The 15,243-nt window shown below is 38.2% G+C and overlaps 1 protein-coding gene across 1 annotated transcript in view; it reads left to right on the top strand.

Moving 5' to 3' along the window:
- The window catches only part of galnt1 (UDP-N-acetyl-alpha-D-galactosamine:polypeptide N-acetylgalactosaminyltransferase 1), a 125,860-nt gene extending 111,658 nt beyond the window's left edge, over positions 1-14,202 (top strand). The window contains exons 11-13 of the mRNA XM_058745891.1: positions 934-1,032; positions 1,145-1,279; positions 9,790-14,202. Of these exons, the coding sequence (XP_058601874.1) occupies positions 934-1,032; positions 1,145-1,279; positions 9,790-9,936 (381 nt within the window). The 3' untranslated portion in view covers positions 9,937-14,202. The remainder of the gene's footprint in view (positions 1-933; positions 1,033-1,144; positions 1,280-9,789) is intronic.
- The last annotated feature ends 1,041 nt before the right edge of the window (positions 14,203-15,243 follow it).

Below are 15,243 nucleotides of genomic sequence, written 5' to 3'. Positions count from 1 at the left end.
AATGTTTCATGTGTAGCCAGTAAAAAGTTTGGGGTTGAAATTATTTATTATTACTTATGTTGAACATGGCTGCATTTATTTAATCAAAAAATAAATCCCAAGCTTTTGAACAGTAGTGCATGAAAAGGTTTAATAGCTAGCACAATAAGATGAAGCAGTAAGAGAGGCTGGGTAAAATCTCAAAATCGATCTTTCACTCCATGCCTATTTTTGTGTCTGACTGAAAATGTATTAGTGCAGTGCTTCCTATCATCGCATTCTGCGGAACTAACTCACTCAACCTCATAGTGTGGACCGTTTTGTTAATTTTTTTATTTAATATTTTTGCAGAAGAGTTACTTGTGTGAAGAAGCATTAGCAGAGAGAGAATTGACATTATAAGTGAAAATACCCTACTGAATCATAATCAAATCAGATTGAATCAGAATCTTAACTGTTTAAGAGCTGGTGAATCTGAATTGCACTCATTTTGAATCGAAATAATTGTAAAATCTTTGGAAATACCCAACCCTTAGAGGGACTGTGCATTACAATGATTATAACAGAACTATTAAAACAGCCAAGTATTAAATCAGCATTTGCATGAAACACTGGCTAAATATAATAGCAGTGAAGCTGTTAAATGTGTTTGTCATGGTTTAAGCCCCATTGATCTTGACGTTTGTGTAACTCAGTGTTTTGGATGAAAGCAGTGAGCTGTCTTTCCCTTCATCTGCTGTCTTTCATCAAGTACACATTTACGTGTGTATGTATGTGTTTGTGTGTTTGATTGGCACAGTTGTCTCTTAGTTCGTCGATACTCCCCCCTGGTGTGCGATAAGCTTTGGGTAATTAACCATGTTTGACACTCAGACAGAGACGTGACTGTGTTTATTCATGCAGGAGAGCTGCTTGAGTGTGTCTAATCTATTTGTGTGATCTGTCCGATTGCAGATCCGTAATGTGGAGACTAATCAGTGTCTGGATAACATGGCCAGGAAAGAGAATGAAAAAGTGGGCATTTTCAACTGCCACGGCATGGGTGGCAACCAGGTCAGCTCCTTGCATCTTTGTCACTTTTAAAACACAAACTTGGTTAGAGTAATCATGTTGATGCTTGACATATACGACACTGATGTATTGTTACCTTTTCCGGCCTGCTCAGGTTTTCTCGTACACAGCCAATAAAGAGATCCGAACTGATGACCTCTGTTTGGATGTGTCCAAACTCAATGGTCCGGTTATGATGCTCAAGTGCCATCACTTGAAAGGCAACCAGCTCTGGGAATATGACCCTGTGGTAAGTGTATAAACGTGAAACAGATCACAAAATCTCATTTACACCCCCCTAGATGTTTCTAGTAATTCTGAAGACCTTGATTAGCTGGTTCAGGTTCGATTGATTAGGATTTGAGCTAAATTCTGCTGGATAGTGGTCCTCCAGGAGCAGAGTTGGCGACCCCTGGTAAAAAGCCTTTTGCTTGATAAGCATAAAGATACCTAAAATGACTGATTTTGACAACTTAACAGTTGAGATACACATTTTGTATAGATTGCACAGAAGAAATAATGTGTTTTAACGAAAATACAAGCTTATGCTTTTAATCTGCTCTTTTTTGCCTTCCCCCTCGACTTCCACTGCAAGTCAGATATTGTAAATGTTTGTTTTTACAAACTGACAAGTGAACATTGTTGCTTGTGGTAATTAAAAACATGCCCCAGATGTTGTTGATGGAACTTAATTGGTTATGAATCCACAATACTCCCTGAACATGTTTTATCCCGGACGAGCCCCCAATCAAATTCTGTCCAGTCCTGCTCCTGGAGGGTCACCTTCCTGCATCTCTGCTCCAGCACACCTGCCTAGATGTTTCTAGTAATCCTGAAGACCTTGATTAGCTGTTTAAGACTAAGTTGTATATAATTAGAGTAGACCAGGGGTGTCCAATCCTACTCCTGAAGGGTGACTTTCCTGCAGAGTTTAGCCCCAACACACCTGCCTTGAAGTTTCCAGTGATCCTGAAGACCTTGATTACCTGGCTCAAGTGTGATTAATTTGGGATAGAGCTGAACTCTTGGAAGGTGGCCATTCAGGAGCAGGATTGGACACCTCTGGAGTATGAGATAAACTCAGCAGGTCCTCAAAAAGATCCAACGTCAAGTAGTATCAAGGTGAAATTCATACAATTATGAATGAAAATTATGACTTAATGACATCTCGGTGATGAAAAAGTTGGTGAAACATGTAAAACAATGTTCCAAAACATAATTTTGCACATTTTGCACCGTTTTCTCATGCATGCATGCATGTATGCAGATGTGCTGTTGACTCTTCATTTTCACCTCAAGGGTCTCAATGGCCTCATATATGTCATATAACATCAAAGACAGCCAGCTAACCCTTTAAAGCTGTCTGTCTGCAGGGTGTGCACTCATTCTTCTCTTGTAATGTATGTACATGAACATACACCCCATGGCTTCCCTTATAAACACTGTTGAAGGGATGCTAGTTTAGTTAGATTAAATCACCTCTCTGTCAATCTTAAAAGTACATCACAACGCACCTTCAGGCCTGAGGAGAGTGAATTAGCCAAGGGGAGGAAAGAGGAAGATTGCTTTTTGCAATCCTCTGCTGTTGGCTTAAAGAGATGCCTGTTACTCCAAAGCCTCCTCCTCCTCCCCCTTCTCGCCCCAGATTCGAAGCCCCCACCGTGCTGGCCTGGTGCCCGGAGAGACGGAAGGCTACACAGAATAGAGAACTCGAGTAGAGACTTTCCACTGTCAGATAAAGGTTCTGTTTTTCTCATGGGGAGAGAGAGAGAGACAGACAGAGTGGAAGGAAGGGAGATTCACAGTGAGCGCGATCAGGAAATCTCTTGCCAACGAGAACACCTCTCCTGCATGCATTACCATACATTACCTTCACAGGCTCATCGACGTGTGCATGCAGCCTCACCTTACACTGTGTGTCTTATAGGTTCTACCTCTATCCTAATTGTATCTGTGCGGCTTAATGCTTCCCGCTAGACTGAAACTCTAGAGCACTCAGCTCACCTAAGGCCCATTACACACACTCACACACATGCTCCACTGTAAAGCAATCCCTGTGCATCGACAATTTGTCTCTGCCCTGGAGCGCACAGGTTGTCCAGTCGTGCATGTATAGCGTGGAGTGGCATACTGCGTGCTATCAGTAATATTATATTACACTGTGAATACTGAGCACAGGAATACCTGGATGACCTGCTACATTTGTATAAATCTAGCTCACAGCATGGGATCCCACAATGCAGTGTGCTCAACTTGAACTTGCTATTCTATTGTGACAAATTAAGCGTAATATCAGACATGATCTTTAACTCTCCCTTCTCGCATTTGAATGGACACCCAAACATTGAGACATTTAAAGAAAATTGGTCTAAAATGTAATTTAACCCTTTAACGTGTACGATCACACCGGTGTGATCAGTCTTGCCTTGTCCCAGGAGTGTACGATCAAACCAGTGTGATTAGAATGTTCAGTGCGTCACGTTATCAACTGCTAAATTCAAATCTGCTTTCTGGCGTGGAGCCAGATCGGACGTGCTGAGCGCTTGTCATATTATCACAAATATTCAGTGTTTTCAACCATATAATGCTTATTTTAGGTTTCAGACATTTAAATACACATAAGTACTAGCAAAACCATACATTTATAGTTTGTAAAATATGCGCTGATGTCAATGGAAGCAGCAATAATGATCCTTACAAATATAATCTGATGACATGTTTTATTGATATCATATACAGATTGCGTAGATAACTTTAAAGTTTACTCTGCTCTTCTCCCAGTTTAACCGGAGACTTGCTTTAACGTGTTTTCGGGAGGAGAGGATGAATTTACGTGTTATTCCCACAGCTCGGATTCAGTGCGAACAAACATGGCGGCGCCCATCACCTGGTATAGATCAACTAACACGGTCATTATAAAAGTGTTTAAACTACCAAATACATTTACTTGCACATACTGTATTTCAGAATTGGAATATCAGATATTTCATAATATAGTGAGTATGTTTGTGAATGTTAATCAAAAAAGGAAAAAGGAAATAAAAGTGATCCATGTGTCATACAGCGCTATTGTGGCTGCGGTGTGTCACATGACAAGCATGACGCGTCGCCATGGAAACAATAAGGCTATACATTCACCTAAAAAAAACTCACGCTGGGGGCTCAGCTAGAATATTTTGAAACTCACGTGTGAAAGGGTTAATAGCATTTATAGAGCTCTATGGTTAGGGTTTGTTTTTCAGATTTTTACCTGCCCTGCCAACATTTTTATTGGTCCAAAAAACAAAAATTTGTGTTTCAGGGGCCCTACGCAGCTTGCGTACTTTGAGTATAGGGAGGATCGGCTCTGATATTAGGGCTGTCAGTCTATTAAAATTTTTAATCTAATTAATTACATGATGTGTCGCAAATTACATTTGGCTTTGAAAATATTATTTAAAACTATTTTTGTGTTAAATGAGAAAGTATAAAGTACACATTACAAATAGTAGCTTTAGAAAGAAATATTTTATTTGATTCAACATAATATTTATTACACATAAACGTTTAGGCTACAATGGCCTAACATAAACTATGAAACATAAAAGAAGATAATTTGAGAAACATCTCAGTTCATGCAATGGAATTCAGTGGTAACCAAAACAGCTTTGTTACAAACAGGCTTCAAAATACCTTCCTTTATGTTCTACAAAAGAAAGCAAGTCATTCAGGTTTGATTAAATGATGACATTATAAAATTTTTTTAAAAAGTAAATAAAAAGTTTTCCCCTCCTTTTTTTAAATGAAATAATACTCTAAATAAGAAACTAAAACTGCCAGCAGGTGGTGGTAAATGTCTTTATGAGTCTTTCATTCATTCGATTAGTTGAAACGGCTGATTCATTCAGGTATTCAGTAAACGGCTCTCTTTATGAATGGGCCTTTGAATCATTGTCTACATTTACATGCGCACGAATAATGTGATTATTTCCAATAATCAGAATAAGGACTTAATCGCATTATGATGTTTACATGTCAAGAGCAAACCTCTTCACTCCCGTTTACATGCAATTTCCATTATTCTTATTATTCGCTAAGAATTGTGGTTAATTTTTTACTGCCATTATTCACATACCCCACTGCACAGCACAAATGATGGACTCAGAAAGAGAAATTAAAAAATTTATAATGCATAATGATTTTGTATGGCTGTATTCCGCGCTTTTTCGGCGCCATAGAAATGTAATGGAATTTGTTTGCCTATACGCTGCCGTCGCGTTCTACTCGCCGTTTCTGTACAAGGGTAAGGAACAGAGACTGGTGGCAGCTAACGTTAATTGGTTTTACCCGGAATGCGATGGTTTCTACCCCGCCATCGTTTTTAATCTGCGTATTATTACAGGTGCCCATCACGTCATTCATGTATATCATAAGCGCATGCGCACTTTGGTCAGAGTGGCAATACTGCGATTAAGGTGTTTACATGCCTGTATATTTCGTACGCCACCTATGTTAATACGATTATGCTTGCTGTGATTATAAGCTTAATCGCATTATTTAGATCGAAGTATTGCGTTTACATGAGGTAAAGATTAATCGCAATATTGTCAAAATCTCATTATAATCGCATTAAGAGGGTGCATGTAAATGCACTCATTGATTCACCTGATTCGTTCAAAACGCGGATTCATTCACAAACTAAACACCACAGTTCTGCTGTGACTTTATAGGTAATATTTTTGTTGGCAAAACTGAGCAAAAACAGACAATATTGTGTTTAAAATATAAAACAATATAAACTTCTTATTTACTGAACTGTTGTATAAAATCACATTTGCACTCGTTATATTCGAGACAAAAACAGCGCTCGTGTGATATCATGTGATATAAATATGAGACAGAAACTGATACAGGGACATTTTTTTGCCCCAATATCTTGAATTTTAGGGCATAACTGCATTTATGGTGTTGTTGCCCTACATCATATTTGTCAACAATCAACTGTATCAAATGTAAGATGACACACAGGTCTGGGGGCGGGGCCAGTGCATTAACTGTTAAAATATTTAAATTGCATTATTTTTCATAACTAATTAAGTTAAAGGGCATATTCCAGGTTAGAGACTCCTGTGAGTCGATGTATAGAAATAATGTAGGAACTAGATTTTCTTTAAAATATACTTTAAAATACACTATTAAGGCTTCTAGAGTCGTTTTTGTGAGAGAATTTTACTTCCGCATCTGAAAACCCGCCAAAACCGGAAGTGACGTAACGAGAGGGAGAGCGGTCCATGTTAACCACAGGAAAACAGTGGATCGCAATGACAGTTCGGACGCTGAGGAAATTTTAAATGTTTATTTACACTTATGTGACGGACCACAGATAAAATTATGAGCCTGTTATGCAGCCAAGAGAGCAGGGACAGGTCAGGATTAGACAGAACAACGGTCAGAGGAGACAGATTGAGTTGATGTGTGAGGAGAACAGCAGGTGTCTTGGTGAGACCAGTGTTAGCTAACGATATGTAATCAGACAATAGCAAAACTAGTACTGGTCATCTATGAGTATTGATACTTACCAGCAACATAAACTAATAAGCGTTGATCAGGCGTGTCACGCTCGTTAATATCCGACACTAACGTTAAGTGATATAGCGGTGTCTCATCACTGCAGGAGAGAGAGATAAACACGTTTTTGTTTCATTAAGTGTTTGTGTGGTAAATGCAAGGCCATGGTCACAGCTGAGGAAAGTCAGTGCTGCAGGGAGTTAGATACATACTGGGCTTTAGTGAAGAATGTGACCCCCACACTTGATGTGCAGTGTCCGGCTTTGAGGCTTGCTGTCTGAACCCATATGTGCTACAGATAACCTATATGCACTTCAGACAGGAGCATGGACCTCTCCAGGCCAGCAGACATTAGTGTGTTTAGGGCAGAGATCATTTATTACTCTGAGCTAAATACTTGTATGTATAAATACATAGTATATTAAAGATTTGAAAACCATCTGAATAATTGTGTCTTCTTCAATTACAAGTTGCCTATATTTAAGTAGGTCACAACTACCTGTAAGTCACACTTTTTGATGCCATTGGTATAAGACAGTCAATATTGACAGCATACAGACAAGTTGTCCGCTGGGCCTGTGGTGCTCTGAGCAGCCCTTACCTGCATGTGTTGAGTCAGACATTAGAAGACAGTTTAAAGAGGAAGGAGGACTTTATAAAGGTTTTGAATGGCCCCATTTTGTTGACCATCAATAAAAAATAATCACAATCACAAATTGTCTTATTGTATAAAAACTTGTTTATGAAGTTTACATTAGATATATATCAAGCAGATCTGCATTAATGGTTAATTCAATTCAGTTTTATTTATACAGCACTAAATCATAAATGTTATTGCATAGCACTGTTAATACCCAATTAAAAACACAACATTGCAACTGTTAATTAACATACATATACATATGCATATATATGTGTGTGTGTGTGTGCACCAAACATATACTACCGAAAGAAAAATATACCATCGAACCCATTTAAAAACATTTAACAATCTTTCAGTCTGGGTATCACACTAATGTGTTGTTGAAGTGTGTTAAATCGTGAATGCTGTGCTAGATACACAATCCAACAGCCTCATCTTGTTGAGAGGGATCTGGAAAGAGGAGCAGGTGTAGCGGAAGACAGACAGTGCTGCGTTCTCGTGGAGCCTGTGGTGACCTGCAGTATTCCTCTCTCAGAGACTCCATGAGGCCTGATGCATATGCTGGGAGAAGCAAGCAAACGTTTAGATCACATTCACTGCTGACCATGCTTCTCCACTCGGCCTCCATCACATCTGCATCTCCATCTCCATCAGGAGCGGAAGCTGCAGTCCAGTAGAGGTGGTTCATAACAGCTGGCCTCCACTGCTTCAGATCTTCACACTCCCGTCTTCCAAAGCCTTATAAACACACCACATGACAAAAAAATTACCAATTAGCTGTGCAAACAATGTTACTAAGCTGTCACTAGACTTGATGGTTATAATATTAGCAAACTGAGGTTAACTTACCAGCTATGTCTTCTCATATGGTAACGTTTTTACACGGTTTTTAAAAATATAACGATAATTGCTAATGCTTACAAGCTAGCTGTGGTGCTTTACAACAACTTATATACGTCTCGTTGCGTCTCATTATTTAAATAATTATGTTCACTGATTTGGTAGTTAGCAAATGTTAAAAATCAAGTCTTACGGTGCACAGTTGATTTTCGTGGAGCAGCATCTCTGACGGATCCGTGAGCATCATGTCTCCGCCGGCGGCCGAACACAGGCGGCCCGGGACCCGATGAAGAAACCGCACCAGCTCGGAGTCTCACTCGCTTCTTGCTTCGATATCCCACGCTGAACTGCATCATATCGCCGGAATGATAATCTTCCGGTATACAGTGATCGCTAAATTACACACCACCGCGTTGTTTGAAGCAGATGCATTAAGCTCGGAAGATACCGTCCTATTTCTTGTCAGGAAACCTTGTGGACTCGATGTCCTGACAGGCTGGAGTTTGTGCAACCTCCACAAACACAATAATTTACCATGACGATGATAAACCGAAAAAATTAAGTACCCAAAACACACTGACTCGCACACGACTCCCTCTCGTGACGTAATATGACGCGATGTTGAAAAAAAAGCGCTTTTTCAGAACGGTCAAGGAATGCGTCACTTTTTCTTCTAAATTTGTGCCCTCATGCCTTGTAAAACATTTTCAAACCCTGCAATAACGGTTCATATGATATTTTCATACAAGGTTATATATTCATTTAAAAAAATTTTTTAACCTGCAATATGCACTTTAACGCGTGAAACTGACACCCCTAATTTATATATATATATATAATATATTATAATATATTGTGACGGGAGGAGCCAATGACAGACACAGTGGGTGTGGCGTCAGGCCTCGGAGAGGCTTTTATTAAACAAAAGTACTAAAATAAAGTGTCCAGGGCAAGAAGTGTCCAACAAAACTGGGGGGATCTGGTGTCCTCGTTGTGCTGCGGGGCTCGTGAAGGAGGGCAGTGTTCAGAAGGGGAAGGGGCGGAGTCCGGTGGCCGCACGCGCTCCCGCTCTGGTCCGGTTACGAGGGGCGGTGGCTTCTTATTTACCGGTCTCTCGAGGAGAGGCGCGCTCGGCATTTAACGGCGGCGGTGATGAGGCTTCATTCAGTCCAGCTGTGCCTCATCACACGCCGCCAGCCCACGTTGATCCCACGCCCCTCCTCTCATCCACCCACTCCAGTCGGGAGCCTGGTGAAGGGCGGCGAATAAGGGACGGGGTTGTGATGACGATGAGGGGGAGGGCCACCGATCCGTCACAATATATAAAATACCCAATATAGTATAATATATATAATCTCACAAAACGTCCTTTTGTTGCCATCCTCATTTGTAAAAATGGTAAATAAGTAAATGAATAAAAATGTTGCATTTTTACAATATTTTTTTTTTCTTCAATTATTTTATTTTGATATTACTATTTTTTTTCTTTCTTTTTTTTTTTTACATTTTCTAGTGATATAAAATACATGTACGTAATTCCACAAATGTGACATTTTGTGACAACTGCTGGGTGATGATAATCGATTCCATTTGTGGAACATAACACATAGCATAGTGAGATCAGTATGTATTATATAGCAATATATAGCAACAATTCCATTCTAAACATAACCAGTGTTTTTGCTCTGACGTCTCATCCACAGTGCATGTCTGTCTCTCTCTTCCTGCAGAAGCTGAGCCTGGTACACGTGAACAGTAATCAGTGTTTGGATAAGGCGTCTGAAGATGACAGTCAGGTGCCCAGCGTCAAGGACTGCACCTGGAGCCGCTCGCAGCAGTGGCTGCTTCGCAATGTCACACTGCCTGAGATATTCTGAGCTCGCACACGGACGGACAGATGGACAGACTCTCACACCGTCGCTGATGGAGAGAACGTGAGAGAAAGGACGGCTTTCCTCTCAATCCTGGTGGACTGCCTTCAAATGATCTGAAAGAACAGAACCGCATATGTATATGAATCTCCCCATCACTCCACCTTGCAGAGGAAAAGAACAAACGATGGAGAGAAAGACTCATGGAGAAAGAAACTTGAGTTTGATGCCGTTATCCTCCTCGTTCGAGGGGCAGCGGGCATTTTGGTTATGTTTACGAGAACGCCTCCCTTTTAGAGTATCAGTGTGTGTGTGTTTATGTGTGTGTGCGTGACGAGAATGCGTGAGTCACAGTGTTTTCCACAGGAGTTTTCACCCTTTTTTAATTTAAATATTTTTCAAGCCTTGTAGAAATGAAGGGTATCTAGCACATGAAGGAGAGGCTGACGTGTGTCTGAGTGCATGTGTGTGCATGTGAGATTTCAAGTGTGTCACATATCAGGATGGATCTCCTGTCTGTGGACTTTACAGTGCTCTGCTATCCGTTTGAAGCAGGGGCTCCCCCTACTGGCCACCGACACACACTGACCTGTCTGTCAATCTTCATCTCAGCCAGTGGACTACCTACAATCAATCACCATATAGATCTATAATCAATGAAAAAAGGATGACTGTCCGACCAGGATGTTTTTCATATCATCAGTGTTCATGTAACTTTTTTTTTACACCGGAGGTTGATACTTTTTTTGGTTTCTGCATTTTTGAGTGCCACGTACAAGCACTTTTCACTTGTTTGGTGTTGTTTTTTATGTCAAGTCTGTCTCTTAAAGATATTATTGTAATTTAACATGCAATTTCAGGACAGTCCTGAACTCACCCCGAATTGTTGCCTTCCTTTGGGTTCCAGCCCTTCAGCTAACATTGTTTACCCATAAGCATGTGGGTTGATCGGGAAGAGATGGATCATCTTCTGTCATATCATCCAACTGTACAAGGGCTTGGTCTCACTGTGTACATGCACGAGAAAGAACTCTTTCGTCTGATATCTTTCTTTGTTTACGTTCACTTTAAATTGTTATTGACTTTTGTGTAGAATTTCTTTAATTCATCAACGCATTTGGCATTTGAAGGTGAAAGAAGGCTGCTTGCCACATTTCAACTGATGTCTGATAGCCTACAGAGATTGTCCTGCATTTCAGATTCACCAATTTCATTCTTCTGATTTTATTTTCAAATGGTCTGAGATTTCATTTGGGCTGTGATGGTTGGAAAATGAAATTGAACCCCTCTGTTTTGAGATTTGTCATGTGGAATCAGAATTTTTTTCCCTTGAAAACTCTTGACCCTGTCTAAATACTTTAAATGATCTGTACTCTTTGTGTCCTGGTCATTAATCCAGAAAGTATGTCACTGTGTACCAAAAAAAAATTCAAAATTGTAAGATTCTAGATTCTAAAACAAAAGATTCAAAATAAAGATAAGAAAAGGTCAAATGTGAGTTTCTACATTTTTAGATTGTAAATCTAAAGATTCTTAAAAAGATTCAAGACTCTAAACATAGATTCTAAATTTTAAAAATCTAAATATAGATTCTAGATTCTGAAAAAGATTCTAAATATAGTCTACATTCTGAAAAAAAGATTCTAAGTAATGATTGTAAATTGTGAGATTCTGAATTGTAAGACTGTAAATACAGATTCTAGATTCTAAAAAAAGATTTCAATTGTGTGATTCAAAGTGATTCTGGATTGTAAATAAAAGGGCAGTTTCATTGCAGAGGATGGGTGAGGATCTTGCAAGTATTTGGACAGGGCCTCAAGATCATCTGTAGAGATGTGTGAGTGTGAACAAGTGTGTGTGTTTATATTTGTCAAAGGGATGTCTTTTGTTTTTGTCTTTTTTGTTGAATTGATGAGGGTCTGGCCTGCTGATTGGTGGGTTAGAGAGCCCTGTGTTGAGATGATCCACAGGCTGGAGAAATAAACCACAGAAAGTTTACAGTCCAACTTCTCTGTTAGCCTTTATGATCTTTGTTGATGTGCACACACACAGTTTCATGGTTGAAAACAATAGTTTTATTGAGAACTGCGCAGTTGGTTTTAGTTCCTCGGCAGTGGTTAATAGGTTGTTGTTGCACAAAGGGGCACCATGCAGGGTTGTTAAGGATTTTGTACATTATCATAATGATCAAAACTTTTATAATCTTGTGCAAGTGCAAGGTTCATGTTTCATGGTTAGTTTTGCCTTGCTTTGGTTTATCACTTGGTGGCGCAGTCATAGACCTTCTTAGATATTCAACACACTGCACTCACAAGACTAAAGCACTGACAGGAACACTTGCAGTTACTCACAGTTAACTACTTGCAGTTAATGATCTAATTAGCCAGTGTTTGCCTTAGAGAAATAAAATTGGAGAAACTCATTAAAATATATTGTATTTCATCTTTACTATGAAAATATACATATTTTTTAACTAGGATATATTTCTAAGTATATTTCACCAAAGCATTGCAAGTTGTTGAAAATAAATTCACACATTTTTAGTTTAGCAAATGAATGATAAATGCTGATTATAATAAATTACCAGAGGAAAACTTGCTTTTAATATACAGTACCCCCCTTTTCTGAGCGTGAACGTCTGGTTTCCCAGACTCATTTCATCTTTTAAAGCTGCTGATTGTTCTCAGCACTGCTTCACTTGTGTTTCGAGGCAGAATAAAAGAATAATTGGCTGACGGAGATTGAGTGGTGTAAGGTTTTGAATGAAAGGTAATGTGGCGCTCATGGTATGCCTTCAAAATGTACAGTAACTTCAATACACAATAATTTACCACGTGTTCAGCAATTTTTTATATTGGTCATGCAATATATCAGGTTTCATAATGAGTGTGCAGTATGTTATTTATATAATAATTGCTGTTGTTAATTTTTTTTTTTTTTTTTTAAATGCTTTGAAGTGTCAACTTTGAGCACATAGGAATTTATAAAAGCATTTTATTTTTAAAGTCATTTCATTAAAATTAGTTTCTTTTGATGTGATAAAAATAGGAAAAAATGGAACACTGGAATCTTACAAACAAGAACAAAAGCCTCATAAACCAAAGCTGCACATCTACTGCTCATATTTAACAGATGACAGACTCAGCGATCAGGCCTCACAATCGGCCTTCTCACAGTCACTCACACTGCACACGAGATAGAGAGATAGTCGATAGTCGGGTTCAGTGTAATTGAGCAAGAGTGAATGGCAATCGATTTCAATCCCACCTCAATCCTTTCTGAGGTGGCGCAATTTACAGCTCTCTGATATGACAGTATGAAGAATGGCAGGAAAAAGTGTGAACTCATCAGAGGCCATCTGAGGTCAAAGGTAACATTGTATGCAAATAAGTCTCAAGCTCGTGGTCATTGTTCAATAATTAATTCCAACCCACAAATTTGACTAGTTAGTCAAGGGGTCATAAACTGAGAATCAAAATTCCCTTGATCTTTTGAAGAGGTTATTGTACTATAACAACAGTTCAAGAACTCAGCTTATATTAAGAAAAAAACAGCTTATATTGAAGCCTGCCAAAACGATATTTTGGAATGTACCACTCTACGACCTGATAGTAATCTAGATCGCTGCTTGTTTAGCCCCACCCACCGATATGCGCTGCACGTGTAATCGGTAAATAACGATAGCGGCGAATGCAGGTCTACATAGAAACCGAACTATAAACTTTATTTAAAAATGAAGTTCCAGACCGCATCAAGAACTTGGTCCTTTGTTCACTTCATTTTACCGCGGATTTGTTTGCAAACAAGGCACAATTCGATTTTAAGAAAGACTGAAACAAGACGATGCTGTGCCGACTATATTGGATTTGATAGTAATGTAGCAACACAAGTGTGAAACTGTTTTCATTACGTGATCGATATTGCTTTGTCCCATTATTACAGAACGTTTGATATGTATCCAGTAGTGGTGTCAAACGATTAATCGCATCCAATATAAAAGTTTGTGTTTACATAATATGTGTGCCTGTGTATATTTGGGTCATTCTTCATTTGTGGTGGCAAGTGGTGTCCCTCTACTTTACAACAGTTGAAATAAACTTTAAATACCAATAAATCATAAAATGTTTGTATTCTGTAGGGTAAACACAATTTGTGCACTGTTAATATTTAAATTTTTGTTTTAAAATACATATTTAATTGAGTTTTAGAGATAGCATTTGTAACAAAATATGGATGTTCCCGCCATATCTTAGAGAGGTATCATGGAATGTAATTGTAACAATATAACATTTTTAACACAAATAAAGTGGTTATATTGTGAATATAGATTTTATTTAACATGTACAATTTTATTAAATTGTTTTTAAAAATACATATTTTGTTATATTTAAGAAAAAAGTTGTGTCCCCCAAATTCGTGTCTGTGGTGTTACAACAATGGATTTTACACCTTTAAGAAAAGGAGGAATGATATTTGGACTACTTCCTGTGTGTAAAGGTCATTGCAGGTTCTGGTTGTGATCTGAGGGGTGCATGTGGAGTACATTCTTCAATTTCTGACAACTTCATGTGTCCACACTTTATTAGTGTCTGTGGTGTTATGTTGATAACTTGCAGATCTGACATATTTTGATCAAAATTTTGATAAATACATACTTATTAATATTTCCTAAATGTCCCCTGATCTTGAAATCATCATGATGGCAGCCTCCATTTTAGAAAAGTCTGGATTTAGGCTGATTTGTCTGTGGTGTTACTGTCTTTTCTGGTAACACCACAGAACCTACAGTAACTTGCAATATAAAGTCTACGGTGTTACTTCAAAATGACATAGACATAAGTGGCTGTGTCACCAGTGTTTGATTGAAATGATTTAAAAATCAAAATGTTCTTAAGCTTTTATTTTAATTGATATAGCATATTAAACTCATTTTTAAATACATAGCAATACATTTTATTAGAAAAAAACAAACAAACAAGCATTTTTACAAATTCTGCCTCTTATTTGCCACCCCAATTGAAGAATGAATTGGGATTTATTAGCCTATGTATATATTAATACACACATCCATGCATACATTTTAATATATATATATTTTTTTTTTCTATAAAAAATATATATATAATAAAAATTATATATAAATATATATACAAACATGCAAATATTTTTTTAAATATATACATGTGTATGCATTTATATACATAATAAATACACAGTACACACGCATATATTATGTAAACACAAACTTTTATTTTGGATGCGATTAATCGTTTGACAGCAATAGTACCGAGTTTTCATGCATTTTTAACCTTA

The sequence above is a fragment of the Onychostoma macrolepis genome, chromosome 16 (genome assembly GCF_012432095.1).
Source record: "Onychostoma macrolepis isolate SWU-2019 chromosome 16, ASM1243209v1, whole genome shotgun sequence".
Taxonomy (NCBI): domain Eukaryota; kingdom Metazoa; phylum Chordata; class Actinopteri; order Cypriniformes; family Cyprinidae; genus Onychostoma; species Onychostoma macrolepis.
The sequence above is the reverse complement of the archived record's forward strand: the minus strand, read 5'-3'. Positions and strand labels throughout refer to the sequence as shown.